The sequence below is a fragment of the Panthera uncia genome, chromosome C2 (genome assembly GCF_023721935.1).
Source record: "Panthera uncia isolate 11264 chromosome C2, Puncia_PCG_1.0, whole genome shotgun sequence".
NCBI classification, from domain to species: Eukaryota; Metazoa; Chordata; class Mammalia; order Carnivora; family Felidae; genus Panthera; species Panthera uncia.
Window position 1 is genome coordinate 504,305 of NC_064810.1, and position 19,888 is coordinate 524,192.

The following is a 19,888-nucleotide window of genomic DNA, read 5'->3' on the forward strand; positions in this document are numbered from 1 at the left end:
ACCCACCTCTGGTGGTCCAGACAGGCACCAGTGGGCCAGGCCAGGGGCTCCTCCACTGCTTGGAGTCAGTGTTTTGAGAACCTTATGAAACTCGCGGACCCTCTCCCAGAAAATGGCACCATAATGTGCACCATTTACTCACGTGCGTGCACATGCACCCAACGTCTTATTGCCCATTGGGGTTTCTCCACCCCTTCCCTCCTCTCCTTATTGCCAGCCCCTTCCTATCTGCTTTCTGCAGTCCTCAAAGAAACGTGGCAGCTTTGGAATAAGACAGGAGCACGTAGGTGTCTGGCATTCTACCTGTGGCTGTCTACAGCTAGGCCGGGAGGCTCCCGTGTCACAAGGAAATGTCCAGGCTGGCAGCTGTGGGTACTGTGGGCTCAGCTGCCAAGTCAGCTTTTACTGCCTCTCTCCTCATTTACACATGGCTGTGGGGTGACCTAATGATGGGGACAGGGCTTTCAGCGTTTCTGCTGGGCACTGAGAAGGTAAAGGTTGGCTTTTTACCTGTGTAACGCCTCTCCGTGGGTTCTTTGTGGTCTGGGTAGCTGTGTTGAGCTGAACCGGTCCTCGTTCCTGGAACCAGAGGGGTTATCCAAGGCCAGGAAGTCGGTGGTTATTACCAGGAAGCTGACAGTGTCGGTTGGGGAAATCGTGAATGGAGGGCCATTGCCCCCCATCCCTCGTCACACTCCCGTGTGCAGTTTCAACTCCCAGAACAAGTACGTTGGGGAGAGCCTGGCTGCGGAGCTGCCCACAGGCACTCAGAGACCCGGCTTGGACTCAGGTGAGGAGCTGCGTTACGTGACGGAACTAGCTGTTGCCCCTTCAGGAAGCCTCTTGGGAGCCAGGAGCATCTGTCTTGTTTTAAGGGTGAGGGGTAGGTCGGGTGGATATTGGCTCAGTGCTCATGTCTTTTGCTCCTCTTAAGAGTGGCTTGAATGGCTCCCTGATGTCATAGTGCTTGGTTCCCACAGGTGAAGCACATACCGTCCCCTGTGACATTGCTTGGGAGGGTGGCCATTAAGGATCACTGTGGGTGCTCAGGGGTTGCCCTATTTGCCCACACTTGCCTCTTCCCTTGCAGGTGAGGGGAAAGGAGAGGCGTGTGGTACAGAGGCAGATGTGCCCCCACCTGCTCTCCAGCAGCCTCTTCCCATCCCTGCACCCACACCAGCTTCTCTGCCTCACCTCCCGGCACCAACTCTGAGCACAGTGCCTGGCCTCTTCCAGCCACCTGTGCAGGCCCCCCTGCAGCCCCCTGTGCAGCCTGAGTTGCTTCCTCCAAGGCCTGCACCTGCGTACTCTGATGCGGTAAGGAATCTTCCAGGTCAGGGCTCTGAGGAGCCAGTTGCGTATCAGTGTCACCAACAGCGTCTGACGTCCAGTCTGACCTCTGTCTGTAGATCACTTCCATGAAGGTGGTTGCGCTTGTGGCTCTAGAATATTCTGAGTGCCAGCCGCGGCAGGTCCTAGGACCCTGGCCCTGGAGGCTTAAGCCTTTGTCCTTTAGGCAAGGAGCTTGGGGCTCTGAGCACAGGCTGCGCCAGGCTCCCTAGCTCTTTGCCTGTGTGTCTGTTTGAAAGGGCTACAGCTAAGACTAGAGAAGGCGCTGAGGGTTTTTTGGAAGTAACATGACAGGTGAAGTAGGTGCGGCCCTGCATTGAGAACTCTGCAGACGCATGGGTCTCTGTGGACTACCCTCTCCCCTGTGGAGTAGGCTGTGTTGTCTGGTCTCCTGCGGGGGGTCCCGGGAGAGACCCGGCCTGCGGTCACTTGGCCTCGGGTGGCTGAGCTGGGGCTGACGCTCCCCCGTCTTGGGCACAGTTGTCAGAGCAGCTCTTCAGTGTGTCCTGTCCCAGCACCATCTTGTGGCCCTGGTGTGCGTGCTCTGAGTGATATTCGACACTGCTCGCTCCAGAGAGCCAGTGGGCATGTTGACTAGGGACACGTGGGGCCACAGGCACGCAGCACCGTGTGCACACTGGCCACACAGGTTGTGGGATTGGGCTCGCCACCCTGTTGCTTGGGCCGGTTTTGGTCATGATTAAGGAGGCCTGAGAGGATTGTGAAGAATGGCTGCAGCGACTGACGATGTTTGATAGGATGTGGGGGCGGCATGGCGTCACTGAGCAGGCAGCAGGCTTGCCTTGGCCTCTCCAGAAGGCTCCTCTGTGTTCATTAGCAGGAAACCTTTCCCGAAGCAGCGTAGCCAGTTCCTACGTGAGGACTGTTAGATGCCCTCAGACAAGTAGCCACTGATAGGTCGTGAAGGGAGTTTTTTTTTGGCCCCAGAGGGGTTGCTCCGTGAGACTGGTTGGTTCTGTGAAGGTTTTCAGTACCCTTAGCCTGTGCAGCTAGATTGGTTTTAAGCTCAGTCTGGATTGAGGCAGTGTTTCTCGCTGCCGTTGCCCTGACCCCCATGTGACCTCTCCTTAGGACCTGGCTCAGGTGGTGGATGAGCTCATCCAGGAGGTTCTTCAGAGGGACTGCGAGGAGGTTGGCGCTGCTGGAGCGGCCTTTGCGACCACAGCTCTGGGGTAAGTCCTGCGCCCTTTCTGCTCTGAAGCTGTCTGCTCGCTGGGGCCGAGCCCCATCCCTCTACATTTCCTCTCCGAGAGCTGCTGACAGTCTTGGACAGGAGGTCACAGCTGCTCATTCGTACAGGCTTAACTTTGGTCCTGCCCTCTAGGTGGGTGTGACTGTTCGTGTTCCTCACCTTTTCTTTGTCAATGGCATGGAGTTCTTGTTTGTGTGTGCTTTTTGAGCAATGTTAGGTTTATTAAAATGTAAATTGAAAACTTGTTCTTTTTTTTAAACTTTAAACGTGCCTTTAAATTCTAGTAAAGTAAAAATTTGTTTATTCTCTGTTAAGAATTAAAAATACTTTATGTGATCTGGGATTGTTTTACTTTATAAATTTGACGGGTGAAATTTCCTTAAACATTTTCTATAATTTGCATCTTATATTGTGATGAAATTTCTTCAGAGATTTCAAGCTACACTCATAAATTTTATATATTTGATTCTAATATTTTAAATATCTAGTCTTAATAAATTTAATAATGAAAATCTTTCTGGGGCGCCTGGGTGGCTCAGTTGATTAAGCATCTGACTTCAGCTCAGGTCATGATCTCATAGTTCGTGGGTTTGAGCCCCGTGTTGGGCTCTGTGCTGACAGCTCAGAGCCTAGAGCCTGCTTCGGATTCTGTGTCTCCCTCTCTCTCTGTTCTTCCCTGCTCGTGCTTTGATTCTTTCTCTCTCTCAAAAACAAATGAACATTAAAAAAGAAATTTAAATAATGAAAACCTTTCTAAGCGTTTAAAAAACTTTCATAAAGTTAATTAAAGCCAATTAATGTAGTAAATCAGATTCCTTTTTTTAATGTTTTTTTTTAGAGAGAGAGAGAGAGAGGGAGAGAGCACAAATGGGGGAGGGGCAAAGAGAGAGGTGGACAGAGGATCTGAAGCAGGTTCTGTGCTGACAGCGGGGAGTCCATTGCAGGGCTGGAACTCATGAACCGTGAGATCATGACCTGAGCTGAAGTCAGACACTTAACCTACTGAGCCACCCAGGTGTCCCAGTAAACCAGATTTTTTTTTTTTTTTAAATGTTTATTTTTGAGACAGAGAGAGACCGTGCATGAGCAGGAGAGGGGCAGAGAGAGAGGGAGACACAGAATCTGAAGCAGGCTCCAGGCTCCAAGCTGTCAGCACAGAGCCTGATGTGGGTCTTGAACTCACAAACTGTGAGATCATGCCCTGAGCTGAAGTTGGATCCTTAACTGACTGAGCCACCCGGGTGCCCCTAGTAAATCAGACTCTTAAGGATTTTAAACATGTTTTAAAAATCCTAGGGTGCCTGGGTAGCTCAGTAGGTTGAACTTCCAGCTCTTGATTTTGGCTCAGGTCGAGATCCCAGGGTCATGGATGGAGTTGAGCCTTGAGCGTGGAGCCTGCTTAAGATTCTTTAGGGGCGCCTGGGTGGCTCAGTTGGTTAAGTGGCCGACTTCGGCTCAGGTCATGATCTCGCGGTCCGTGAGTTCGAGCCCCACGTCAGGCTCTGTGCTGACAGCTCAGAGCCTGGAGCCTGTTTCAGATTCTGTGTCTCCTTCTCTCTGCCCCTTCCCCATTCATGCTCTGTCTCTCTCTGTCTCAAAAATAAATAAACATTAAAAAAAAAAAAAAAAGATTCTCTCTCTCTCTCTGCCCTCCCCCCCATTTTGCATGCTTGCTCTCACTCTCAAAAAAAGAAAAAATTCTATTACATACGAAACCACACAATGATTAAAAAGCATTATTTTACCTGTATAAATGTAGATGACTCAAAAGGATTAATTTTATTGATTCATTTTCTTATACTAGAGGCAGGTACATATTTTCTGTTTGCTTGAAATAAGAATAAATATGATTTCTGTTGGCTCAACTTATTTTGATAAAATGTACATAAAAAAAATCAACCATTTTTATGTGTACAGTTCAGTGACATTAAGTACATTAATGGTATCCTTCACCACAGTCTATTTGCAGAACTTTTTTGTCATCCCAAACAGAAGCTAGACCCATTAGACAATAGTTTCCCGTTCTTCTCTTTCCCCAACTCCTGGTAACCTCTGTTCTACTTTCTGTCTTTATGAGTTTGTCTTTTTTAGGTACCTCACATGAGTGGCATCATAATAGCATTTGTCCTTTTTTGTCTGACTTTTTTTAGACACAAGAATGTTTTCAAGTTCATCTACATTGTAGCGTGTGTCAGCATTTTATTCCTTTTTATGGCTGAATAATACTCTTATTAAAATGTACAGTTGATCCTTGACCAACATGGGGAGTTAGGGGTGCCAACCCCCTGTGCAGTCAAAAACCGAGTATAACTGGGGCGCCTGGGTGGCTCAGTCAGTTAAGCGTCCAACTTCAGCTCAGGTCATGAACTCCTGGCTCATGGGTTCAAGCCCCGTGTCGGGCTCTTTCTTGACAGCTCAGAGCATGGAACCTTCTTCACATTCTGTCCCTGTCTCTCTCTTTGCCCCTCCCCTGCTTGCGCACTCTCTCTCTCAAATATAAACAAACATTAAATTAAAAGATCAAGTATAACTTTTGACTCCCCAAAATCCTAACTGTTTACAATTTGTGGATTGGAAGCCTTACTGATAATATCAATAGTCAACATATGTTGTGTATGTTAAGGTATTAAATACTGCATTCTCACAATAAAGTAAGCTAGAGAAAAGAAATGGTTATTCAGATCATCGGGGAAAAAACAAGGAAGAGAAAGTATACTTACAGTATTCTATGTGTAAGTGGTCCTGTGCAGTTCAAACCTGTGTTGTTCAAGAGTCAACTTTATAAACATATGTAACGTGTATATACACCACATTTTGTTCATTTATTGATGGACCCTTGGGATTATTTCTACCTTTTGATTATGCTACCTTCTGAATAATGCTGTTACGAACATTGGTTTACAAATAACTGATTCCCTGATTGCAGTTCTTATGGGTATAAGCCTAGGAGTGGAATTACTAGATCATATGATCTATTTTTAACTTTTTAACAACTGCCAAACTATTTTCTGCAGCAGTTGCACCATTTTATATTCTCACCAGCAGTGCACGAGGATTCCATTTTCTCTACCTTCTTGCCAACACGTAGTATCTTTTTTTTAAAAAAATGTTTTTGTAGTAACTATCATAATGGGTGTGAAGTGGTATCTCATTGTAGTTTTGATTTGCACTTCCCTAGTAACTAACGATGTCGAGCATGTTTTTGTGTGCCTATTGGTCTTTTGTGTATCTTATTTGGAGAAATCTATATTTAAGTCCTTTGGCCATTTTTGAATTGTTTTTTTGTTGTTGAGTTTGTAGGAGTTCTTTTATGTTCTGGATTTTAATCCCTTTTCAGATATATGATTTGCACATATTTTTTCCCAGTCTGTTTGGGGATGTCTTTGCTGTGTCTTTTCATTCTCTTGATAGTGTCCTTCAATCTACACAAGTCTTAAATTTTATAGAGTCCATTTTTTTGTTTTGTTTTATGTAGTCCATTTTATCTAATTTTTCTTTTGTTGCCTGTGCTTTTGGTGTCATGTTCAAGAAATTGCGAAATCCAACGTTATTATTTCCCTGTGTTTTCTTCTAAGACCTTTATAGTTTTAGCTCTTAAGTGTAGGTCTTCAATCCATGTTGGTTTCGTTTTCATATATGGTGTAAGATAAAGATTCAACATCATTCTTTTGTATATGAGTACTTAGTTTTATCAGCACCAGCTGTTGAAATAACCGTCTTTTCCTCTTTGAATGGTCTTGGCACCCTTGTTGAAAATCAATTGGCCATATACGTGAGGGTTTCTTCCTGGATTCTCTAGTCTGTTCTGTTGATCCATATGTCTGTTTTAGTATCGCATTGTTTTGATTACTGTAGTTTTGTAGTAAGTTGTAGTAAGCTTTGAAATCACAAAGCATGAGTCCTTCAAATTTGTTTCTCTTTTTCAAGACAGTTTCACTATTTGGGGTCCCTTGAAATTCCATATGAATTTTAGGATGAATTTTTCCCAAATCTCTTTGGGATTTTGATAGTGATGCATTGAATCTGTTGATTGCTTTGGGTAGTGTTGACATCTTAACATTAAGTCTTCCAGTCTAGGGGCACCTTGTTTGCTCCGTTGGTAAAGCAGGCGACTCTTGACCTTGCGGTTGTGAATTCAGTCTCCATGTTGGGCATAGAAGATTACTATTATATATTTTTTTAAGGTTTCTAAAAAATGTTGACTCTATTTATTTAGTGTTTATTTTTGAGAGAGTGCAAGCTGGGGAGGGGCAGAGAGATGGGACAGAGGATATGAAGGGGGGCTCTGTACTGACAGCAGCAAGCCCGATGAGGGGTTCAAACTCATGAACTGTGAGATCATGACCTGAGCTGAAGTTGGGCACTTAACCGACTGAGCCACCCAGGTGCCCCATAGATTATTTTTAAAGGTTTTTAATTCTTTTCTTTCTTCTTTCTTTCTTTCTTTCTTTCTTTCTTTCTTTCTTTGAGAGAGAGGGAGGGAGAGAGCATGCACGTGCATGTGTATGTGTGGAGGGGCAAAGAGAGAGGGAGAGAGAATCCCAAGCAGGCCCCACCTTGTCAGTGTGGAGCCTGACGTGGGGCTCAGTCTCATGAACCATGAGATCATGACCTGAGTTGAAATCAAGACTCAGACACCTAACCGAGTGAATCACCCAGGTGTCCCAGATGATTGTTTTTTTTAAAAAGTCTTCCAGTTTATTCACATGGGCTTTCTGTTTGTTCAGGTCATCTTTAATTTCAGCAGTGTTTTGTGCTTTTCATTGTACATGTCTTTATCCTTGATTAAATTTATTCCTAATTGCTTTATTTTTCACTGCTATTGTAAATCAGATTGTTTTAATTTTATTTTTAGAACGCTCATTGCTAGTGATAGAAATAAATACCATTGAATTTTTGATCCTTATATTCCAGTTTTGCTAAACTTGTTTATTAGTTCTAATAGGTTTTGAGTGGATTTCTTAGAATTTTCTGTGTACAGGATCATGTCCTCAATGAATAAAGTTTTCTTTCTAGTTTAGATGTTTTTTATTTTTCTGTAATCTCCAATATGGTATTGACTAGAATCAGCAAATAGGACATCCTTGTTTTGTTCCTGGTCTTAGAGGAAAAACTTTGTCTTTCATATCTGAATCTGATGCTAGCTGTGAGTGTTTCATATATAGACTATATCGTGTGGAGGAAGTCCCTTTCTATTTCTATTTTTTTTTTTAGTGTTTTCATCATGAAACTGGTGCTGAATTTTGTCACATGCTCTTTCTGCATCAATTGAGATGATCACGTGGGTTGTCCCCCCTTCAGTTCATTAATGTGTTTGTATTACATTGTTTTTCATTTGTTGAACTATTCCTTGCATTCCAGGAGTAAATCCCACTAGGTTATTTTGTATAATCTTTTAAATATATTGGTGAATTTTGGTTTGCTGTTTTGTTGAGGATTTTTTTTTCTGTCAGTATGCATAAGGGATATTGGTGTATGGTTATTTATTTATTTTTGAGAGAACGTGAGTGTGAGCGAGGGGCAGAGAAAGGGAGAGAGAGAATCCCACAAACTGCAGAGAGAGAGGAAGACAGACAGAGTTCAGAGCTTGGAATGGGGCTCGAGCTCACCTGATGCAGGGGTCAAACTCAAGAACTGTGAGATCACGACCTGAGCTGAAGTCAGATGCTTAACTGACTGAGCCACCCAGGCACCCCTGGTGTGTGGTTGTCTTTTTTTTAAATTTTTTTTTAACATTTATTCATCTTTGAGAGACAGAGACAAAGCGTGAGACAGAGACGCTTAACCAACTGAGCAACGCAGGCGCCCAGGTGTGTGATTTTCTTATAGTGTCTTTTTCTGGTTTTGGTTTCAGATAGAGTAATGCTGGCCTCAGGTGTTAAAAAGTGTTTCTTCCTCTTTAGGTTTTTGAAAGAGTTTGAGAAGGGCTGTTCTTCTTTTAAGTGTTTGATAGAATTAATGGTGAAGCCATCTGGTTCTGGACTTTCCTTTTTTGGGAGGGGTTTTTGGTTTTTATTTTTGTTTTTGTTTTTTTAATTTTTTAATTTATTTTTGAGACAGAGAGAGACAAAGCATGAATGGGGGAGGGTCAGAGAGAAAGGGAGACAGAATCTGAAGCAGGCTTCAGGCTCTGAGCTGTCAGCACAGAGCCTGACATGGGGCTTGACCTCACGGACCATGAGATCATGACCTGAGCTGAAGTTGGATGCTTAACTGACTGAGCCACCCAGGTGCCCCTTGGGAGGGGTTTTTGAAGACTCAATGAATCTCTTTACAAGTTACAGGTTTATTCAGATTTTCTTTTTTTTTTAATGTTTATTTTTGAGAGAGAGAGCATGTGCGTGCACATGGCGGCGGCGGGGGACAGGAAGAGATGGGCAGAGGATCCAAAGTGGGTTCCAGGCTGACAGCAGAAGAGGCTAACTCAGGGCTTGAACTCACAAACTGTGAGATTATGACCTGAGCCAAAGTCAGATGGCTTAACCAACTGAGCTACCTGGGCACCCCATTCAGATTTTCTGTTTTTACATGAGTCAGTTTTGATTGTGTGTTTCTAACCACATGCTTAATTTTTATGCTAAAAGCTAAATATATATTTTTTCCTTGTTAATATTAGAAGTTATGTGGCTTCCTTGGCTTTTATTTATTTAGAATCGTATCCACTTTTCTCTGCATAGTGTTTCCAATGCTGCTATGGAGGAGCTGTTAACAGCTGCAACCACAGGCATTTTGAGGCACATTGCAGCTGAGGAAGTGTCTAAGGAAAGGGAGCGAAAGGAGGAGGAGAGGCGGCAGGCTGAAGAGGAAAGGTGAGTGTGTCGTGTTCCTGCAGTGCGCCTGAGGTCGGGGTGTGTGGACAAAGGACAGAATTCACCCTGGTCTAGGATGCTCTTACCATTGCACTAGCATGAAACCCATGGCTCACCCAGCATCCTCATGCAGTGCAGCTCAGGGAGTGGGTGGGGGTCCTGAGGCCACACCCACCTTGTGAGCAGCACCCCTCCGTGTAGCTGGAGTTGGGGGTAAGAGTGGTGGTCAGGGGAGCTGGGGTGTGGGTGACTGTGTGTCATGTCTGGTGGGATTAGAGGAGTGGGCCTGCCAGCTTATTAGGAGGCACAACTCAAATCCCGACCCATGAGGTCACGGAGTGTACTGACACTTTTTATTCTTAAACATTACTCTTGTGCTTTTTTTTCTTTTACCCTTAGGTTGAAACAAGAGAGAGAACTGGTGTTAACTCAGCTGAGCCATGGCCTGGCTACAGAGCTGACAGAACTTGTGGTGACAGAATGCGTGAGGGAAACCTGTTCCCAGGAGTTGAAGTAAATGAAGTTGTAGTTTGAGGGTGTGGGCTGGTGGGACAAAATGGGGTTTTTGAAGTGCTGTGGCCAGGCTGGTGAAGTTCAGGCTAGCTGTGTTTCACTTGGACAGGGGGTAGCATATCTTTTGGGTAGCCAAACAGTAAAATGCCATCCATGTACTTGGTATGTGTTGCTACAGAGAGGGCCTCACTTACATACACTCTCATCCTCATTGTGGACCCTGCGCTGGGTGTGGGCAAGTGTCTGTTAGCAAAATAATTCATTGGCAGTCTTGTACACCAAGTCATTTACCATTAATTTTCTCAAGTAAGAGGTCCCTTCCCTTGTTTCAGATGTTAAAAGATCATTTTGAGCCATCTCACTTAAGAACTTTATTAACTTTTTAAAAATTGAAGTGTAATTAACATGCAGTGTTATATTAGTTTCAGGTGTACAACATGTTGATTTGAAAGTTTTATAAATTATTCAGTGTTCACCATGATAAGTGTATTCATCACTTGTCATGATGCAACGTAATTACAATATTATTTACTATATTGTCTCTTTTATTTTTTATTTGTAGATATCTTCTCCCATCATTGGGTTGCCTTTTTATTTTGCTGATGGTTTCCTTCACTGTGCTAAACCTTTTTACTTTGGTATAATCTCAGTAGTTTATTTTTCTTTTGTTTCCTTTGCCTGAGGAGACCTACCCATAAATATGTTGCTAAGGCTGATGTCCCAAGAGATTGCTGCCTATGTTTTCTTTTAGGAGTGTTAAGGTTTCAGGTCTCAGATCTCAGATTGAGGTCTTTAATCCATTTTGAGTTCATATTTCTGTGTGTAGTGTGAGAAAGTAGTCCAGTTTCATTCCTATGCATGTAGCTGTCCAGTTTTCCCTACACCATTTGTTGAAAAGACTGTCTTTTCCCCATTGTATATTCTTGCTTCCTTTGTTTATAGACAATTGACCATGTAGGTAGGGGCCCTCTATCCTGTTCCATTGTCTGTGTGTCTCTTTTTGTGCCAGTACCATATTATTTTGATCACTATAGTTTTGTAGATTATGAAATCTAAGAGTGTGATACTTTCAACTTCGTTATTCTTTCTCAAGTTTGGTTTGACTATTTGAGGTCTTTTTGGTTCCATAAAGATTTTAGGATTATTTGTTTTTGTTCTGTGAAGAATGCTATTGGTGTTTTGATAGAGATTATATTGAATTTGTAGATTGCTTTGGGTATTATGGACACTTTATTAATATTCTCTTTCAACCCATGAGCATGGAATACCTTTCCATTTGTGTCCTCTTCAGTTTCTTTAATCAGTGTTTTATAGTACAGGTCTTTTACCTCATTGGTTAAATTTATCCTTGCTGTTTTATTCTTTTTGGTGCAACTGTAAATGGTATTGTTTTCTTAATTTCTCCTTCTACTTCATTATTAGTGTATAGAAATGCAACAAATTTCTGTGTATTAATTTTGTATCCTACAACTTAATTGAATTCATTTATAAGTTCTTATAGTTTTTTGGTGGAGTCTTTAGGGTTTTCTGTATGTAGTATCACATCATCTGCAAATAGTGACAGTTTTACTTTTTTAACAATTTGGATGTTTTTATTTCTTTTTCTTGTTTTATTGCTATGGCTGGGACTTCCAATACTATGTTGAATACAAGTGGTGAGAGTGGGCATCCTTGACTTGTTATTGATCTTAGAGGAAAAGCTCTCAAGTTTTTCACCGTTGAATATGATGTTAGCTGTGAGTTTTTCATATATGGCTTTTATTATGTTGAGGCTTTTATGATGTTTATTATTTCATTTTGTTGAGGGTTTTTTATTATGAATGGGTGTTGCATTTTGTCAGACCCTTTTTCTGCATCTGTTGAGATGATCATATGGTTTTTATCCTTTCTTGTTGTGGTGTGTCATATTGATCGATTTGTGAATATTGACCAACATTTGTATCTCTGGAATAAATCCCACTTGACTGTGGTGAATAATGTTTTAATGTATTGTTGTATTCAGTCTGCTACTATTTTGTTGAGGATTTTCTCATCTGTGTTCATTAGAGAGATTGGTCTGTAATTTTCTGTTTTTGTAGTATCTTTGTCTGTTTTGGTATTAGAATAGTGCTGGTTTTGTAGAATGAATTTGGGTGTTTTGCTTCCTCTTCTCCTTTTTTGGAATATTTTGAGAACAGTAGGTATTACCTCTTATTTAAATATTTGGTAGAATTTACTTGTGAAGCCATTTGGTCCTAGACTGTTGTTTGTTGGCAGTTTTTTGATTACTGATTCCATTTCATTACTAGTAACCTTTTGAAATTTTCTGTTCCTTCCTATTTCAGTTTTAGAAGATTGTGTGTTTCTAGGAATTTATCTATTTCTTCTATGTTGTCCAGGTTGTTGGCATATAATTTTTCATAATATTTTCTTATAATCCTTTGTATTTTTGTGGTGTCAGTTGTTATTTCTTCTCCTTCATTTCTTATTTTATTTATTGGAATCCTCTCTTTTTTTGGATGAGTCTGGCTAAAGGTTTATCAATTTTGTCTATCTTTTCAAAGAACCAGCTCTTGGTTTTAGTAATCTTTTCTATGATTGTCTACTGTCAGTTTCATTTATTTTTGCTCTAATCTTTACTACTTCTTTCCTTCTATAAGCTTTGAATTTTGTTTGTTCTTTTTTTTCCCTAGCTCCTTTAGGTGTAAGGTTAGGTTGTTTGAGATTTTTCTTGTTTCTTGAGCCTGCATCACTATAAACTTCCCTCTTGGAACAGTTGCATCCCAAAGATTTTGAACTGTTGTGTTTTCATTTTCATTTGTCTCCATATATATATGTATATATATTTTTTTCTTTTTTGATTTCTTGGTTGACCCATTCATTTTTTAGTAGCATGTTGTTTAGCCCCCATGTATTTGTGTTCTTTCCAGATTTTTTTGTCGTAGTTGATTTATAGTTTTGTACTGTTGTGTTTGAAAGAGATGCTTGATGTGATTTCAGTCGTCTTAAATTTATTGAGACATGTTCTGTGGCCTAACGTGATCTGTCCTGAGAACGTTCCATGTACACTTAAAGAATGTATTCTGCTGTTTTCGGATGAAATGTTCCATATATAACTGTCAGGCCCAGCTGGTGTGATACGTTGTTCAAAGAGACGGATTCCTTGTTGATTTTCTGTCTGGATGATCTATCCATGAAGTAAATATGGTGTTAAAGTCCTCTGTCATTACTGTATGTATTACTGTCGGTTTTTCTTCTTTGTCTATTAACATTTGCTTTATGTATTTAGGTGCTTCCATGTTGGGTGCATAGATACTTATAATTGTTATGTTCTCCTGTTGGGATTGTTTCCTTTATCATTACATCTCTTGTCTGTGTTTTGTCTCTTGCTATGATTTTTGTTTTAAAGTTTACTTTGTCTAAGTATTGTTATCTTGGCTTTTTTCCCCCTTCATTTGCATGGTATATGTTTTTCACCCCTTCACTTTCAGTCTATATGTCTTTAGGTCAGATGTGAGTCTCTTGTAGGCAGCATTTAGATGGGTCTTTTTTTTTTTTTTTTTTTAAATGTGTATTTATTTTTTGAGAGAGAGACTGTGACAGCGTGAGTGGGGGAGGGGCAGAGAGAGACACACAGGATACTAAGCAGGCTCCAGGCTCTGAGCTGTCAACACAGAGCCTGGGGCAGGGCTCAAACTCATGGACCACAAGATCATGACCTGAGCTGAAGTCATGACCTGAGCTGAAGTTGGGCGCTTAACTGACTGTGCCACCCAGGTGCCCCTATGTATCTTATTTTTTTAATCCATTCAGTTACCCTGTATGTTTTGATTGGAGCATTTACATTTAAAGTAATTATTGATACGTATATACTTATGGCCATTTTGTTAATAGCTTTCTGTTTTTTCTGTAGTTTTTCTCTGTTCCTTTCTTTTGCTCTCTTCACTTGCGGTTTGACGGCTTTTTTTACTACTATGCTTGGATTCCTTTCTCTTTATTTTTGTGTGTCTAGTATAGGTTTTTGATTTGTGGTTACCATGAGGCTTATATACTATAACATCTTATATGTTTAGTAGTTTATATTAAGTTGATGGCTGCCTAAGAACTTTATTAATTTCACTGTCAAGCTTCAGGGAAGAAAGAAGTTCAGTGTGCAGGGAAATCTGTCTTTGTGCCTAAACCACCCTGAGTGGCGCCTGGGTGGCTCAGTCGGTTGAGCGGCTGACTTCAGCTCAGGTCATGATCTCGCGGTCCGTGAGTTCGAGCCCCGCGTCGGGCTCTGTGCTGACCGCTCAGAGCCTGGAGCCTGCTTCTGATTCTGTGTCTCCCTCTCTCTCTGCCCCTCCCCCGTTCATGCTCTGTCTCTCTCTGTCTCAAAAATAAATAAAACCTTAAAAAAAAAAATTAAAAAAAAATAAATAAATAAAAAAAACCACCCTGAGGTAGCCCTGAAAGTGATGGACTGTACTATGGCAGAGCACAGATTCCATTGCAGATGGAGGACACAGCAAGGAGGCAGAGTGTTTTGTTTAATGTTTCTTTGCATCTTTAATAATTGGGAGTCTATTTCCCTGTTTAAGCACGAAACCTCATAAGTGATGGATCAATGTCTGTTCTTAATCCCAGGAAGGAGTGTTAGGAGATATGTAAGAGCTGGGACTTGATATATTTTTCCACAGTCCCAGGAGATCTGGGCTTCAGCTCAGCACCAGGACTGTCTCCACCTGCCATAGAGGACTATTGAAAGCATGTCTTGCTTGTTTAAGCTTCTTTGATTTTTGTGACTAAATATATCTGGTAAAATTGTTTGTGCTCCCTTGGTTGACAGAATTTTGTCATAAAAATCTCATTTAGATGCTGGTTTATCTTGAGGGCCACTGCCATTTGAAACATGGGCTGCCAATCTTGGCTGCCAGCTCTTGGGACACTTTTAATTGCAAACATCGGATAGTGCTGATGAGAAGGTGTTGTAGTTATTTTAATGGTCACTTGAAAATTAAAATTTGTAGCTAATTTATTAAGACAAAAGTTTATTTATTGACTGTTTACAAGGGCCTGATTGGACCTATAATCTAGTAGCCTATACCACTTTTGTCTTTTCCTCTGTCTTAACAGGTCTGTGCATTAAGTAAAATGAAAATCTTTTTTTTTTTTTTAATATTTATTTATTTTAGAGAGAGAGAGAGAGAGAGCAAGCGTAAGCAGGGGAGGAACAGAGAGAGAGGGAGACACAGAATCCAAAGCAGGCTCCAGGCTCTGAGCTGTCAGCACAGAACCTGATGCGGGTCTCATGAACCGTGAGATCATGACCTGAGCTGAAGTCAGACGCTTAACTGACTGAGCCACCCAGGCGCCCCAAAGTAAAATGAAAATCTTAAAGCTTCTCTTGTGGGAGAGGCACAATTGCATTTCAGTAGTAAGGATGTGGAATCTTGCCACTTTTAGGGCAAGCCCTCAATGTATGTGGGCCCTGGGTACAGTGTCTCCCATCTTGATTATCCTCTTCTATAGGAATGCAGTGGAGACAGACCAGAGAGTCCGCATGGCCCGTTGCTGTGAGGATGTCTGTGCTCACCTGGTGGACTTGTTTCTTGGGGAGGAGATTTTCCAGACTGCAAAGGAGACCCTCCAGGAACTGCAGTGCTTCTGCAAATATCTCCAGCGGTGAGTCCTGTGTCCTTACAGATGAAATGGATGCATGTGGGGAGAGCCTTTTACAAAGATGATACTTTCAGATATAGTCAATTATACATACCCACGAATATGTTCCTTCCTAAAGGGTAAACGCTAAGGGATAAATAAGGAATTAGATTGGGGGCTGTTTTGTATTTTGACAAGTATTCATAGGTTGCTCTCTGTCGTTTACCTAATGCTTTTGATGCAGGGAGATGGCTCTGAATAAGCCAAATAAATTCTAGCTGTGTGCACCCACATGGGTGAATTTCTAAAACTTATATAAGTGAAAAAAAGCAGTTTTTAGGGAAATCTGTACAACGTACAAACAGGGTATATTCAAACTAAATACATTGTTTTAAATTTATGTGATGGTACAACCCTAAAGAAGGGAAGGAAAATTAACGATCATAAACTTAGTGCAGCAGTTACCTTTGGGAGTGAGAGCGTGCATAATTGAGCAGGGCCCAGTGCTGGTCATGGCCACTGCTTCTTAATTGGATGGAAGTATGTGACTATTTTATCATGGATCTTTATGTATTAAAATTTTTTTTTAAAAGTTTATTTTGAGAGAGAGTGCGTGAACAGGGGAGGGGCAGAGAGAGAGGGAGAGAGAATCCCAAGCAGACTCTGGGCTGTCAGCACAGAGCTTGATGTGGGGCTCGATCACATGAACTGTGAGATCATGACCTGAGCTGAGATCAAGAGTTGGATGCTTAGCTGACTGAGCCAACTAGGTGACCCTGTCGTTAATCTTTAAACTTGGGCTTGTACTGTGTATGTTGTGTCATGTGTCATTTTGTAACAGCACTTAAAGTAAGAGTGTACTTGGAAGTTTAACCATATAAGAGGGAATATAGGGAGAAGTGAGTCTCCGTACGACAGAAGTCTCCATACCCATCTTCCTCCTCAGAAGCAGCAGCTGCTGAGTACGCATCCAGAAGCCTTCTGCCCTTTTTTGTGGTTGTTAGCACAGACGGCAGCATCTGTGCTAACCTGTCTTTACTCCACTCGAGGGAAGGCGGAGGCCTCACCACAGCAGCACATTGGACTCTTCCCAGGGTTGTCAGTGCAGCCAGAAAGGACCCATCTAGTTCTCCGGTGATGGACTTTCACATGGCTTCTCTTTTTAGCTATGGCAGAGTGCTGTGGTGGTCGTCCTTGTACAGACATCTCGTACAGGTGCACACATATCTGGAGAGAAGTTCCCATGAGTGGTGTTGGCTGGGTCAGAGTGTGTATCTTGTATCCATATCCATATCGCCAAGTTAGCGTCTAGAGATCATTGAGCTTCAGTGCTTCAGTTCACTACTTTTGTTGTTTACCACCACTCATCTGCTCTTGTGCATTTCCCATGCCTGAGTGTTAATTTTAATTGTTTCATTTGTTAGCTTGAGGACTATTGCTGAAAAAAACTTTGTGCTTCCCTACGTTATAGCATTGGACTGTGGTTTTGCATTTGTCCTCGTAGTAACCTTGAAAATACCCAATGATGATACGTTGTTGTGCCCTCCAGGTGGAGGGAAGCCGTCGCAGCCCGGAAAAAACTGAGGCGCCAGATGCGGGCTTTCCCTGCAGCGCCTTGCTGTGTGGACATGAACAACCGCCTGAAGGCATTGGCACCCAGTGCAGAGTGCCCCATTGCTGAGGAGAATCTGGCCAAGGGCCTCCTGGATCTGGGCCATGCAGGGAAACTGGGCATCTCCTGCACCAGGTCAGCACTTGGCCTGCCATGGCCGCCTAGTGTTCCCCAGCCCCACCCGGCTTTACGGAGAGCGTGGATTAATGTGTGTGTTTGGAGGGAAGGTGGAGAGAATCCGAGAACGTGAAAATAGATGCAGGATATTCTTGAAGGTCGTCTCTTCCTCTAGTTCTGGATGTATGACTTGTGCTACATGCTTTGATTTCATACTCCTTTTCCACTTAAAACACTCAGGGCCTGGTAATTGAATTTTACTTAGAATCACATCTTTGTCTTCTGGTCTTTCTGGATACATCTATCAGTTTTCATTGGTGGAGTTTCTTCTGTCCTCATGACTGTTCTTGAGGGCAGGATTTTTGTCTGTTTACTACTCATCTCCCATGGCTTGATATTTGTGGAATGAACAAATTCTCTGACTGATCTGTTTATCAGAAAAAGTTTTCTTGGTCTCCTAACCATTCTCTATCAGGAGACACTATTAACCAGTTACTTTCCACTCAGAACATCAGTAAATATTCACCAAATTCCTTTCATGGGTACTGAGGTGGCCTCATGAAGGCACAGTGTCTTCCTTTCTTTGTAGGTTACGGTGGCTCAGGAACAAGACAGTGCACCAGATGAAGGTTCAGCACTTTTACAAGCAACTGCTGAGGTCTGTCATCCCCCTGCCATGTGTGCTTCTCCTGCATGGGACTTGTGCACTGGCTTACCCTCTGTGCTCTGTTCCTTCCAGTGATGCAGCATGGACACCCCTGGACCTGCCATCCCTCGTGGCCAAGTACCTCCCTGGAAGGTGGGAGCGTGTGTTTTGGAAGCTGGTGCTGGTGTTGCCTGATGGAGAAGAGCAGTCCCCAGGGAGTCCTGGCAGGTCAGGAAGGGTTTCCCTCCCTGGGCTTTGAGGTTGAGAAAGTGGCTTCAGGAGGTGGAGTTTTACAGGAGGATGGGAGGGACTCTGGCCCTTGTCGCACAGAGGAGTCCGAGCATGAATCTTGTGGCCAACAGAGAGTGGGCAAAGCAGTAGAGTTTACTGAGAGAAGGCATAAAGCTCTCAAGAGTGAGAGGGGTCCCGTCCCAACTGTTTTGCCACCAAGGATTTGTGTCCCTGACTTTTTATTGGGACCTTATCTGAAAGTTTGTGAGACTCCACTCCTGACACTGGCCCAGGCAGGTCTGGAATACGTTTATCCTTTTTTTTCCCAAAACCCCACCGCTACTTCAGCCTCCCACTTGTAGCTGCAGCCTGCCTCTCTGAGGGTCCTTTATCTAGCACTGCCTAATATTAGCCCTTTCCCTACTCAGAATGACTTCTCTTGAGAGCATGAGGCGTGAGGGACTTGCGTAGTCTGTTTGGTTTGTGATTTGAAGTTGACACTTGAGAATATTAAAATTTTTATCCTGTAAATTGGACAATAGTCTGTATCCAAAAACATTTAAGAGTTGATCCTTTTTTTTAAATTAAGTGATTTTTTAATTTACATCCAAGTTAGTTAGCATATAGTGTAACAATGATCTCAGGAATAGATTCCAGTGATTCATCCCCTATGTATAACACCCAGTGCTCATCCCAACAAGTGTCTTCCTTAATGTCCCTTACCCATTTAACCCATCCCCACTCCCACACCCCCTCTTTTTTTTTTTAATGTTTATTTATTTATTTTGAGAGAGAGAAAGTGAGTATAAATAGGGTAGGGGCAGAAGGAGAGAGAGAGAGAGAGAGAGAGAGAGAGAGAGAGAGAGAGAGAGAGAATATCCCAAGCAGACTCTAAGCTGCCAGCACAGAGCCTGATGAGGAGCTCGAACCCATGAACTGTGAGATCATGACCTGAGCTGAAATCAAGAGTCGGATGCTTAAATGACTAAGCCATCCAGGTGCCCCAAGAGTTGATCCTCTTTTAAAGTTATGGTGAGGTGTATTGATTAGAGCCCACATCATTTTAGACTCTTGGGGAAGACAGTTTGTAGTGTGTTTGCTATAGTTGCATTTTTTTTTTTTTTAAAGGAAAAAAACTTCTGGCATATTTTAAAAGATTTCTAAGAAATTGACGTAGCATTACGTGTATTTCCTACAACGAAACTGCTTCCAGAAGTCATGTTTAAAGCAGTTACAGAACATGTTTTCTTTTTTAGCAGCTTTATTGACATGAATTCACATATCATAAATTTCACCCATTTAAAGTTTTCATTTCATTGGTATTTAGTATATTCACAGAGTTGTGCAACTACCTCCACCATCTAATTTCCAAAACAGTTTTTACCTACAGAGAAATCCCATATCCATTAGCAGTTACTCATCATTCCTCCCTGTCTCCAGCTCCCAGAAACCACTAATCTGTGTCCTGCCTTCCATGTATTTTCCTATTCTAGACGTTTTGTATAAATGGAGTCTCACAATGTGTAGGCTTATGACTAGCACTTTTCACTCAGCCATCATGTTTTCTGGGTTTATTCATGTTATAGCAGACAGTACTTTTTTTGTGTGTGGCTGAATAGTATTCCATCGTATGAACAAAACACATATTATTTGTTCAGTTGATAGTATTTGGGTTGTTTCCATTCTTTGGTTATTACGAGTAACACTATGAAACATCCATGTATAACAGTGTGTGTGGACAGATGTTTGCAGGTCTGTTATATACCTAGACGTGGAAT

The 19,888-nt window shown here is 42.2% G+C and overlaps 1 protein-coding gene across 4 annotated transcripts in view; it reads left to right on the forward strand.

Moving 5' to 3' along the window:
* The window catches only part of MCM3AP (minichromosome maintenance complex component 3 associated protein), a 55,767-nt gene that overhangs the window by 17,953 nt on the left and 17,926 nt on the right, over positions 1 to 19,888 (forward strand). For all 4 annotated transcript variants that reach the window (XM_049627671.1, XM_049627673.1, XM_049627670.1 and 1 more), the window contains exons 12-20: positions 552 to 790; positions 1,091 to 1,317; positions 2,443 to 2,543; positions 9,241 to 9,372; positions 9,772 to 9,885; positions 15,376 to 15,528; positions 17,054 to 17,251; positions 17,823 to 17,891; positions 17,973 to 18,107. In XM_049627671.1, the coding sequence (XP_049483628.1) occupies positions 552 to 790; positions 1,091 to 1,317; positions 2,443 to 2,543; positions 9,241 to 9,372; positions 9,772 to 9,885; positions 15,376 to 15,528; positions 17,054 to 17,251; positions 17,823 to 17,891; positions 17,973 to 18,107 (1,368 nt within the window). The remainder of the gene's footprint in view (positions 1 to 551; positions 791 to 1,090; positions 1,318 to 2,442; positions 2,544 to 9,240; positions 9,373 to 9,771; positions 9,886 to 15,375; positions 15,529 to 17,053; positions 17,252 to 17,822; positions 17,892 to 17,972; positions 18,108 to 19,888) is intronic.